The 12,176-nt window shown below is 41.8% G+C and overlaps 2 protein-coding genes across 2 annotated transcripts in view; one reads left to right on the top strand and one right to left on the bottom strand.

Annotated features, from left to right (window-relative positions):
• The first annotated feature begins 352 nt into the window (after nt 1-352).
• gpr186 (G protein-coupled receptor 186) lies at nt 353-2,953 on the top strand. Its single transcript, XM_046059453.1, has 2 exons — nt 353-482; nt 1,443-2,953. Exon 2 carries the CDS (start codon nt 1,461-1,463, stop codon nt 2,451-2,453), a length of 993 nt encoding a protein of 330 aa, XP_045915409.1. The 5' UTR covers nt 353-482; nt 1,443-1,460; the 3' UTR covers nt 2,454-2,953.
• Nucleotides 2,954-3,470: 517 nt separating this feature from the next.
• wasf2 (WASP family member 2) overlaps nt 3,471-12,176 on the bottom strand; it is a 10,982-nt gene continuing 2,276 nt past the window's right edge. The window contains exons 4-9 of the mRNA XM_046059325.1: nt 11,604-11,757; nt 10,610-10,727; nt 10,368-10,486; nt 9,270-9,428; nt 6,987-7,483; nt 3,471-4,864 (exon numbers count right to left, since the gene is read on the bottom strand). Coding sequence (XP_045915281.1) covers nt 4,707-4,864; nt 6,987-7,483; nt 9,270-9,428; nt 10,368-10,486; nt 10,610-10,727; nt 11,604-11,757 — 1,205 coding nt within the window. The 3' untranslated portion in view covers nt 3,471-4,706. The remainder of the gene's footprint in view (nt 4,865-6,986; nt 7,484-9,269; nt 9,429-10,367; nt 10,487-10,609; nt 10,728-11,603; nt 11,758-12,176) is intronic.

Genomic DNA, 12,176 nt, shown 5'->3' with positions numbered 1-12,176 from the left:
GCGCCTGTTGGAGGGGGGTGACTATTAGTGGTCATTATTGACAAGACAGTAGAGAGTGAACCGCAGTGGGAGGGGCGACAGAGATGCCGCATTTTTCTGAATGAAATTACTCCATCTATCTCCCCTCCCCATACTCTCCCCGCATCTTTAAGCCGACACCTCATTGGTCGAGCCTCCCAATCACTGACGTCAGGCAGGCTCTCTTGTGGATGACTCCGCGCGCAGGAGCATCCATTCTGCCTCCCATAAGCGCTCCGGAGAGATTGAAGACGAAGAGATGCAAGGGACACCGAGTTAAAGTTTGGAGCAACTTTGATGAAGCCCGGAGCACGGAGAGGTGTCACACACACTGGGACTGTCCTTCTTATTTAACCCGGTGCTGAACATCACTACGTACGGCATCACCCAATCTCCATCATTTGACTTAGATCTTAAAAGAGGAGACAACACATCTGTTTAACTCACAGAATCACGTTAATAAGGTAAGATGAATAACCCGCCTAATCACAGATTATGCATTTATAGGTGTATGTGCGATGCGTGTTCATATGAGCTTGCATGTGTCGGTGACATCCGCTGTGGTAAAACTGTATTACACAACAGGGTCCTCCGCACCAGGAGGTGGGATATACCTCCTCACTCTGAGACGTGAGAGGGAGGAGGATGAAAGACTCCTGGCGCTTCCAAAAGAAAAATGACCTTAAAATATTACAGTTGTGGTATTTACTTTCAGTAGGCATGCAGCCCACTTGGACACGTGCTAAAGCAGACAACATACCAGAGACCACAAGCGTAATCTTCTAACAGGCGAATTCCTGAAATAGCCTATTTGTACCCTAAAGCTTTCTTATTCGAGATGTGAGTCACTGCATAGAACAAACTGTCCGAGGTTCACACAGTGTGTAGTTGAACACTATGCTTGGACATTAACAAGAGGGAAAACTCGTAAACGTTTGTAGCCAACTAACTTAATCTGGAAGTGAGTTTACATGCCAAACATTATATTAACGATGTTTGTATGCATTTGCAAAACAAATGGTGGAAACCGAAAGCCAATGATAGCCCGGACTAAGAATGAGTGCTTAAAAACATCTAATGACAGTTTATTCAACGACAGCCTAAATATGTATTAATGCTATAGTAAATCAGTCTATGGCGTTGCATTAAGCCTACATATTGGTTGAATATATGATTTGCGTGACTTCCCGCAAGATGGTGACGTCACTGACATTTAACCAGCATGATTACTGTAACATTTATTTGGGGTCACTTAAAAAAAAAAGGCCTACATATTGTAAAAGTATTTTCAGTCTTGGTGTTTGTATTCTGTGGTATATAGCTTATTTCTTGTTTGTGTTGAGCATATTTTTTATTGCACTGTAAAAGCTTCAAGATGGGTTCAGACTAATGCCAACACGTATCTCCTTTTTTCTCTTGCGTAGGTTGTTTGCTGATCAGCCATGATCCTGAACGCCTCTGACCTGGGCTGGGATGAGTTCTCAGGTGCAGACCCCTTCTTCCCCCTGGACAAACCGGATAGTTCTCCTCCCTATGAAGTCCCGCCCCTCACAGTGTGGGGCGTTGCACTGTGTGTTTCAGGAACTCTCATCGCTACTGAAAATGCAATAGTTGTCACCACCATCTTGGCCACCCCGTCTTTTCGCGCCCCTGTTTTCCTGCTGCTGGCAAGCCTCGGACTGGCCGACCTCTTGGCAGGTGTTGCACTGGTCCTGCACTTCCTCTTCTTGTTCTGCGTGGAGCCCAGTGATTGGTCAGAATTGCTGATCTCCGGACTGCTGGTGACATCACTGACTGCATCCCTCTGTAGCCTGATGGGTGTTGCTTTGGACAGATACCTGTCTTTAAGCCACGCCCTCACCTATGGTTCGAGCCAATCGCGTCACAGAGCCGCCATCCTCCTGCTGCTGGTCTGGTTGGGTGCTTGTGTCATTGGGGCGGGACCTGCAATGGGATGGCACTGTCTGGGAGAGCCAAGCTCCTGTTCTGTAGCAAGACCTCTGACCCGGACATATCTGTCGCTGCTGTGTGGTGGCTTCCTGGTAGTTGTCATGGTAACCCTGCAATTGTATGGTAGTATATGCCGTGTGGCAAGGCGGCATGCCCACGCCATTGCTACCCAGAGGCACTTCCTCCCTGCCAATCAATCATATGCAAGCAAACACAGCAGTGGGAGAGGCTTTTCTCGGCTGATTCTGGTCCTCAGTGTATTTGTGGGCTGCTGGATGCCTTTCTCCCTCTGGGGGCTGCTGGGAGACGCTTCCAGTCCTCCTCTGTACACCTATGCCACCTTGGTGCCGGCAGCAGGTGGCTCGCTGCTGAACCCAATACTCTACAGTCTGAGAAACAAAGACATTCGCAAGGTGCTGCTCCAGGCCTGCTGCCCCCACAGATGCACACACAACACACAGATACACTACCCTGTTGATGTGTAGACTGCCAAACCTACCCAGACTCAAACCACCACATCAATGCCAGACATATCACTGTTTGTGTGCCAAATACGCACATAGCTGCACTGACTATCGTCCAGAATAAGAACATGAAGTCTCAAACACACACACACATACTCCCACACATGCAAGCTCCAAGAGATGAAGTCCTGCAAATCAGAATGTCCTGAACTGTCCTGGCTGGCAGCCATCTTGGGACTAAAGACTAAATGTACTGTCTTGTATGTATGTTGTGCCTCATCCTGTCAATTGTAGATCCACTCGATCAGCAGACTGACACAACCACAGGGATGCTATATATATCCCTACTCATAAAACGGTGGATTTAATGACCATCGGCACTTTAAGACGAGAGGGACGGGTTTTAAATGTAAGCCTATCACAATGTAATGACATATGTGATCCAAAGGCCAATTTTATTTACTTGAATGTCTAGAACATTTGAGATTCTATTTTGCACACGCTGTTAAAGGCACTTTGAAATGTACTGACCATATGTTCGTGTTGCACAGCCTTTTTGAAATGAATGAATATTTTATACTGATGAATAATAAATATGCTTTTTTTCTACTGGGTAATGTCAGCACTCTTCTCTTTACTGCTGCTGAGGCTTTCAGTTTGTTTGTCTCTTTCTATCTCTCGCTTTAACTCAATTAGGCCCAGACTGCTGCTCTCTATTCCTGCATCCTAAATTATTTGGTGGCTAACGCAATCTTCAGTATTATTACCAACACTCTGCTGTCCTTTAAAACCTACAAAGCAGCTTTGGTATGAGGATGTAGTGATTATGCAAGAGGTTTTTCTCTGCTCATTTTCTGAACTTTTATCCAGTTGATTCATTTTCACACTCCCTACGCAGTCAACACCGGGAGAGGCGTCCAGCACTGACAAGTATGGAGGATGAGTCATGGATAAAGCATGGGCAGTCTTATGCCAAGGCTCGACACATTACAACATTTACACTATGCAATCTCACAGAAAGGAAAACTAAACAATTGCTATTATTAACTCTTATCTTTATTGAAATAACTATAATCATTTGGAAATTTAAGGCAGGAAAAGCAGAACTTTGGCTAAGCACGCTGTGTGATTGTGCTTTAACACAGGCTGATTTAAAATTTAAAAAATGGCACTTGAAATGTGGCCCACACTACACATCAGTCAGTTCTACGTTTGTATCATCAATGGCAGGTGTTAATCTTTTTGGAAGAAGCTGATCGTTAACCAGCGTGGATAACCAAAATAAACATGGACTGACACTGAAATGCAGTATAAAAAAGGCACTTATCAGGCAGCAAGAAAAGGCATATGGCTGGCTGACTCCACACAGATCACAGTGATCAGAGCCTAGTTCATCCCCGGGTCACAATAAAAACTGCAGGAAGAAATATGTAACAGAGCTGAAACACAGTACAAAATGAATCATGGTATTTGTGTTAAATGTCTGCATATGTTCGGTATGGAGATTTAATCAAGCACCCCAGGTGTCTGCCATGAGCCGATACTTCCCCTATTACATGGAATAATTCATTCATGAATTCGTTTACAAGTGACAACCATGCCTCATCCACAAGTCAGTTGTTCCCATGACAACCACAAAAAAAAAAAACACTACAAAAGTGAGGTGAGTAAAAGTGATAAAAAAAAAACCAACTGTGCTTTAAATGGATTGCATTAATTATCTTTAGTAGATATGATTCAATATGGAATATAAATTTTACATCTATATCATAACCTATAAATGAGCAAGAATGTTTTGACATCAACACCTTGTGTCTTTCTGCTGAGTACATTCAAATACTGTGTAGGGAAGAGGTGTGTACTCCATCTCGGTTATCCTTTGCCATAATATACTAAAGCAGATAAAATCAGAGATTTGGCCAGCAGCAAAGGGCATCTTATTGTAATGTGATGTGTTTACGCAGACTTGGTAGAGAGACGTGCATCACATCACATAACACTCACATCAATAACAGCGCTGTGTCATCCAATGACAACAGTGGCAAATCAGGAAACCAGGCACACTCACACTCTTTCTCAATCTTTGGACTTTTGAAACTCTGATCATAATAATTTTGGATAAATAGAAAGAAATTGGTCAAAGAATGTGATTTGTAATAGGTCACTTGTACAGACACAGAACATGGACCCCTACTTCACTGGTACTTAATACACTGATGTTTACAGCACGAAGAAAGACACAGAGGTGGTAGTGAAGATGAAAAGAGATGACAATCACTCGGACCACTGGTCATCATCAAACTCTGAAGAGTCATCCTCGCTGTCACTGCACTCCACAGCAATGCGACGGGACAGGATGGCAGCCACGTCGTTGCCAATGTGATCCCTCTTCTCCTGCTCGCGCTGCGCCTCCACCTTACGCAGGTTGAAACCTAAGATGGGAGTTGGTGAGTTACAGTGAACGTGTGTGTCTGACAACATCTGCATAATACTTTGCAAGCAGTATTCTATCACTATAGTGAAATGGGTGGGTCCATGTTTTGTTTGAATAGGTGCGTTTGAGATGACGGCGGCTGACTTTCGCCAACTTGATAGTCTAACATGAGCTGCACTTGACTGCAGGGGCGGGGAATAAAAACGCCGCCGTCAAGTCGGACACATTCTACCTGCGTGAGCTTACTGTGAGCTGAGATCAATGACTCGCGGCACTGATCTCGCAGCATTTGCAAAGAAAAATGCCGCGAGATCAGGCAAAAGTGTGGTTCCAACTTGGTGCAGCCCGGGAAAAGCAACTGCGGCCGCCGGACTCTGCGCCTGCAGCCGCCTTGCTCCCGCGAGGTTTTAATGTCACGTGACATGTTGCAGCGCCAGCGAAAGTCTGACACAATTTCTAACTAGCAAGCTGAATCACCAGTAGGTAAAATCTGTTTTTCCAAACTTCCTCGAAATAATAAGAACATCCGTGCTTTATTTCAGAAAGAAATTGTTTCTATTCCAAATGTTACATTTTATTGGAACCGATTGGTAAATGACATTGACTGGAAAAAGGTTTGGATGATCCCTCACAGATACTTGATAGTAAACAAGGTGAAAGAAGTGTCGTTCAGAATAATTCACAGATATTACGCGCTAATCATTACATGGTTAAATTTAAAAGAGACATCAATACAAACTGTTCTTTTTGTGAAGACCACCCAGAAACTGTTTTGCACCTCTTTTGGTATTGCTCACACACCAGAGCATTTTGGCAAACCCTCAGTAGATTCATCATTGACCATATTTATAAAGACTTTGCCTTATTATGGAAGAATGTTGTATTTAGCTTTTATGGAAGTCAAAGTAAAGAAAAGTTGTACTTCATTATAAATTTATTAATTCTTTTGGCAAAATTTCACATTCATAAATGCAAATTCAGCGCTAAAAAAACCTAATTTTGTACTTTTTTTTCCATGAAGTTGTCCTTTATATTAATCTTATTTCTGGCTCCAACAACAGAAAAGCAGTTATAACTGTCAACATATTGTCCTCTTTCTCTTTATGACCTATAGGCTTCCCCTGGCAAAATTGTATTGTATTCTGTCTACATGTTATATTTTTGTATATTGTTATATATATTTTGGTAAGTCAAAAAAACAAAACAAAAAAACAATTTCTAACCAGCATGCATCACGTTAAGTCAGCGCTGCGCAGCGCCGCATGAAGTCAAGGGCACCAAATACAATGCATGCTCACGAACACGCAGCAATGTCCCGCTATTCCACTAATTGACAGCTGACGGCAGTAATGCGCCTAGAAACATGCCAGAAAAGGCCAAGGAAGAAGAACATGTACACACTGTAGGATTTTACATATTTTCAAAAATACACTTTGCAAATGTTTTATGAGAAAGGAGAAGCAATTTAATAGAGTGATCCCATAATATTTGCCTCTGAAATATACTGGAATAGACATGTAACTAGGGATGGGTACCAACACCCGGTATTAAACAGGCCAAAGAGCTAAATTGTGAAAGACTATAGAGTTGATAAGCTCCAACGTTATCGGTTCTGCTTTTGGTCCTACAGAAATTATGAATATACATTTATTATTGCTACATAAACATTATCTTGCACATTTTCTCTCACCGACTGTGTCTAATAAGATAATAAGATGTAATAAGATCTCTCGCGAGCCTGCATGCTTTCTTTCTCACATCCATTTAAAGATTTAGCAACTTTTTTGTTAAGTTAAAGTGTTGCTCTATACCACTGTATTTTCTTTTGCAGTTTCCCATCAACACAACATTAGAGTCTATAATAGTGATTTGTTCAAAACATTGTTTGTTCAGCTGTAAATATTTATTTATTTAACATTTCAGTAAATAAGGCAATGTTAATTCTGTTTTGAATTTGTTTTGTTTTTTCTCTTAACAACAAAAAGAACCGATGACAATACCATTAGAGTACCAGATTGATAAGCATCGGTAAGTGTAGTAATATCGTTAAAATCTTACCTGATACCCTCCAATCTATAATTTTTATTCAGCCAATCAGCAGTAAGGAGGTAGGGTCTTACCTTGTCGGATGGCCTGCAACAGATCACTGCGAGCATCATCAACAGGCTCTGGCGGAGGTTTGGGAGCAGAGCTGGGAGCCCCACCACCACCAGAGGGAGGAGGGTGAGCAGACTGGTTGAAAGATGAGGGAGGAGGGCCAGGGGGAGGTGGTGGAGGGGGAGGAGGTGGTGGTGGACCGCCACCTGCAGGTATAGGTGGAGGAGGAGGAGGAGAAAGAGCACTCATAGCAGGTGGAGGAGGGGCAGCAGGTGGGGAGGGATAGGCGTTGGGTGAGGAGAGTGGAGGAGGGGGAGGTGGGCTGTCAAAGCCAGGGGGAGGTGGGGGAACCCCAAAACCAGAGGGTGGAGGTGGGGGAGGAGGTGCAGGTGGAGGGGCGAGGTTGGGTCGAGAGTTGGGAGAGGTGGGAGAGGTCACGGGGGGAGCAGGAGGTGGGTGGCTTGGACTCAGCATGCTGACACGCTTCTGGGATGGTGCTCCATGCTGTCCGTCATTATACCTGCAAAAAGACAGTGTGGACGTTAAAGACAAGGATAAGTTACCTTTCTGCAATCTTGGCAGCTCATGTTCATTAAAGAAACACAGGCTGAAAGTAAAATGTAGTTTCTAATCTATTTTTGCTACTGCTGAACCCTTTAATCTTGAGTAGGGCTGTAAATAATCTCTCGAAATGTTTAGGCTACGCTGTGATGTACAATATATATCTCTCGATATTTTCCCCATTTTCTCCAAAATAACATAGCGTTAATTCTCAAATAGTAGCCAAGGCCTTTATTTCTCTCAGGCCTTTATTTTGAAGGTGACTTAGACAGGTCTTCATTTGTAATTCTCCTTGTTTGATAGTATATTTGATTATGTGTTAGCATGAAGCCTCCTTGTTTTCTAATCTGATCCCGTTTTGCTGTATTAAAGTTAACACATTGCACTGTAAATTACAATCCAGTTTTTAAAAAAAAATATAATTTTAATTGTTTCCAGAAAAAGTGATTACATATGTACAATATCTATGTAAATATGGAATTGCACCCATATAATGATTTAAGGGTAACTTCAGTGTTTTTTGTGACTAATTGAGACAACAGTTGAGCCAGCACACTGCACTCGGCACCAGTGAAACAGGGCTGCAATGTAATCCTTACAGCCAAGTGCCCTGTTGAACTACGTCACTGAAGTGCTTGTTTTTGCCACTTTATTTTTAAAGATTAAGATCCTTTATGTTTATCCAGAAACAACCCCTCTTTTGCTCTCATCAAAGCCACCAGACTGCATTGATAAAAAGAGTAATTTTACCTTGGAGAACAATGGAGTCTACTGGCGCCTTGGTTGGTTTGTTAGTTTGTGTTGTGTGACTTTGTTGTTTTTGATTGTTTGTGTTATTGTGTGAATTTCCTGTTTTAAAGGGTTAAAAACACCAAAGTCATGCAACGACACAAACTAACCAATCGAGAAAGTGCTAGACAAGAGAGGTATAATTACTAGATTTTTGTGGCTTGACGAGAACAATTTCTGGTTAAGCATAAGGGATTCTACTCTTTAAAAAAAGGCCTATCTCTGTAGGGATCCTTTCCACAATGTCGTCAGATAGTTGTAATAACAATCTGAGCCTGTCAGCGGCAAAAACAAACATCTTAAGTGGGACAACATTTTTGGAAATCGGTCCAGTATTGAGGGAGCGCTGCCGACAGCAGCTGCAAAACAGGGCTGCCACATAATCTTTGCAGGCAATTGAACCCTGGCAAAGTATGTCCACTAATCACATAGACAAAAAAACATGGGAAAAAAGATCCATATTGGAAAATCTTAAAGTTACCCTTGCTTGTCGCCTTGGCTTTAGATTGGCTTAGAGCGATAACTGAAATTGGTATCTGACATTCATTCAGTGAACCACTTCATCAACTAGGAACAGGATCCAAAATCACTTTTGTAGGAATAAAATAATAAAAGACACAATACTAAGCTTTACCTACATACACAAATCTTTGTTCATCTGATTCATCTATTTTTACCCATTAAAATACTGATGTCCGGGACACTGTGAGTTTACTGCTTTATTAGTGTAACACACACAGGCCTGCAGTCTTCAGTTCTGGGATGACAGAGACGACTCTACTCATGGCTGTTTTCAACATGCAAGTGACTGAAAAAGGCTAAAAACTGTATTTTCCGCCCAGTCCTCCCTGAGAGGACGTGTTTAGGACTGCAATTCAGCTGTGCAGTACAAACATAGCTGTACATTTATCACACATAGGGAGTGTGTGTGGGCGCATGTGCAAGATGCTACTTACGCCATGTCTGGGGGTGGAGGAGGCAGGAAGTCATCAGGGCCAGTCGGGGAGAGAGGGGAGCTGGGGTCATAAGCGTAGGAGTCGGTACTCTGCTCTAAGCCTTCAGAATTGAAGCCATCTCCAGATCCAATACTGCCATTCAGACCTTCAGAAGAATTCCTTAAAACAAATTAAAAACATCACAATTGGCACAACACTACAATAAGTCATCTCTACTGTTTGAAATCTGGACATGACCTTTATCAATAAAACCTAGCATCTACAAACCTAATTGGCAGTTGTGTGACATGTACTGTTTGCTCATTAGTTTATGAGAAATGACCCTGAAAAGATTTAAGAGGTAGTATCACAAACGCAAAAGCAGAAGACACAACAGTGACATTGACACTTGTGGTGACTGGTTCACAAAGCTATGAAACAACACAGTGTTGTACACAGCCGTAAGAAATAGACTTGTCCTTCAGTTTAACAGCTTGACAGAAAAACTTTGAATATTGAGATTGAGTACAGCAGCTCATCAAGCAACACAGTATGTATTTTCTGTTGTTGTTATTCATGTGCTTTTTATTGTATTGTTTCTTTAAATTTTCTATTAATTTAATAAAAATAACACACTGTAGAATAAATAATATACAGTCAGTTCAATTCTACCAATGTGACTCTAACATGCTCTTTAACTGCATCAGATATTTTTAAATACTTATTTTTACATGTTTACTGTGATCATTATATGTCACATGCAACGACATAAAAATATTCAACCCTAAGGCCTGGTGTGACTCACAGCTTTGTTTACTGCAATTTGCATGACAGCCAGCGCTACACTCAACTCCGCCGAGAACATTTTCAGAAAGGACATACCACCCATATCACTGTGTACAGATTGATTGATAAGACAGGGCAGAGTGGAATTCAGCATGTGAGTGCATTCTGCACTTTCACTGTGTTAACTTGAGAGAAACAATGAATTCATTACTTTTTACATTCAAATGCATTCAAACACTTCTTGGGCCGTGGATGACCACAACTTTGCACCAATGCACACTCCCATCAGTCTGTAGATACTTCCACTTCACTTCACTCAAACTCTCAACTTACATCATTTCATTCTTTGGCTCCACAAACTCCTCCCCCATCTTACGGCGTTCCCATTCATCCTTCCTGGTCTTGATCTTTCGCGGATTGAGCGTCCGTTGGTTCAGGTCTTTCTTCTCCTTCTACTCAGAAAGGAGACAGTGAAAAGAAGACATGGAGGCTTGGATCCAAATGATTTCAACTGAAGCGACCAATGGTGTAACGTTACTTGTTTTTTTGTGAATGAGCGTGTTTAAGTGTCTCACTCTGTGCTTGCGTTTTTCCTTCATGATGTCCTTGGTGTCCTGGAGCATCTTCTCCTTCCACAGGTCAAAGAAGTAAGAGGGATCAGTGTAAAACTTCAGGGCCTCCTTCCCATCATCTCTGTTGAAAACCATTTACAAATATTAATTAATTACATTTGGGTGTCAATTACACTTTGCTATTTATGTCTGTGGACACAAGATAACAAAATGTCTGCTGACAGGTTCTAATCTGCCTTATGTGATAAACCATAAGTCATAGAACTTCCCTTTTAGCTCAACAAAAGAGACCATTTTTAGAAACATGCTATGTTCTTTTGTCACATATTACACAGAATGCAAAATAATTGAACACATTTACCATATTCTGTAAATATCTGTCATGGTCAAATTAATGCTACTTTTACATTCAAACCAGTCACAGAGAGTCTTTATAATATCATTGGAGAAGCTTATACTCTCACTCTGCTTATCACTGATGCCACTGCTTACCGATTACACAGACTTCAGCCATTATCACCCCACTCTCCTTCTATTCTGGTTTCTAATTAATCATACTTCCGATGACATGTCATGCCTTGTGCATAATTAATATTCAAGATCTCACTGATGTGTGTCAGCTGGGTTGTGACACTTATGGTCATTGTTTTTCCCACAGAATTTCTTCAGTGCTGCTTTGATTCAAGTGAGTATACTTGCAAGCATGGCCATTTCCATTTTATTTGAAATGATCCGGTCCCTTTTGTCATTAAGTGTGTCTGTGTTTAGTGTGATTTATCATTATGTTTGCTTGTTAGCTCGTTAGACCCCCATTAAGATAACCTTAAGATCACCATTTGAGACCAACTACTTGAGGAGGTTTGAAACAAATGCATCACAGAGGTAAGTTTAAATAATGTAATAATAATAATGCATGCACGTATCCTCTTAGAATTTCTTGCATGCCATGCTCCAGTGAATGTATATGAGCAATGAGTGTGCATCTGCTGAGCCTTACCGGTATTGGCTGAGGTAATTGAGCGGTGGGGGAGGATTGCAGGTCGTGTAGGTCTCCTGTATAGGCACTGGCAAAGACGGCCTGGTGAACAGCTGCTGGTCCTGGGTCTGATCGCTACGGAAGGCCTTACGGGTAGTGATGGCCTGCAAAGAGACTGAGAAAAAAAACGGACAGATTAAAGAAAATTTAGTTAAATATTTACTGCACTTCAGTGTAAGAGGTATTTTTATTAGGAAAGTCACTTTAATTTTCAATTTCATTTGGAGTCAGTGTAAAAGTGGATTTAAACTGGAAATGTTAAGTTTCATGATTTATATAAGCTAATGAACTACTCTGGTCCCAACATAAGTAGTAATTGTAACAATAACATGTGGGTGTACTTACCCTCCTCTTCTTTGGGGTCCAGTTGGGTGACTTTAACCTGCAGACGATCCACTTTTTCACCCAGTGCATTAACTCTGATCGCAAATTCTCCAGCCTGGACAAACAGCTCTCCAAACACATCCTCTGCATATTTGCCTACACACACACACACACACACACACACACACACACACACACACACACACACAC

This window comes from Micropterus dolomieu, linkage group LG09 (assembly GCF_021292245.1).
Source record: "Micropterus dolomieu isolate WLL.071019.BEF.003 ecotype Adirondacks linkage group LG09, ASM2129224v1, whole genome shotgun sequence".
NCBI lineage: Eukaryota > Metazoa > Chordata > Actinopteri > Centrarchiformes > Centrarchidae > Micropterus > Micropterus dolomieu.
The sequence above is the reverse complement of the archived record's forward strand: the minus strand, read 5'-3'. Positions and strand labels throughout refer to the sequence as shown.

What these genes read in the sequence shown, in the direction of transcription:
- gpr186 (XM_046059453.1), top strand. Translation starts at nt 1,461, where the DNA reads ATGATCCTGAACGCCTCTGACCTGGGCTGGGATGAGTTCTCAGGTGCA.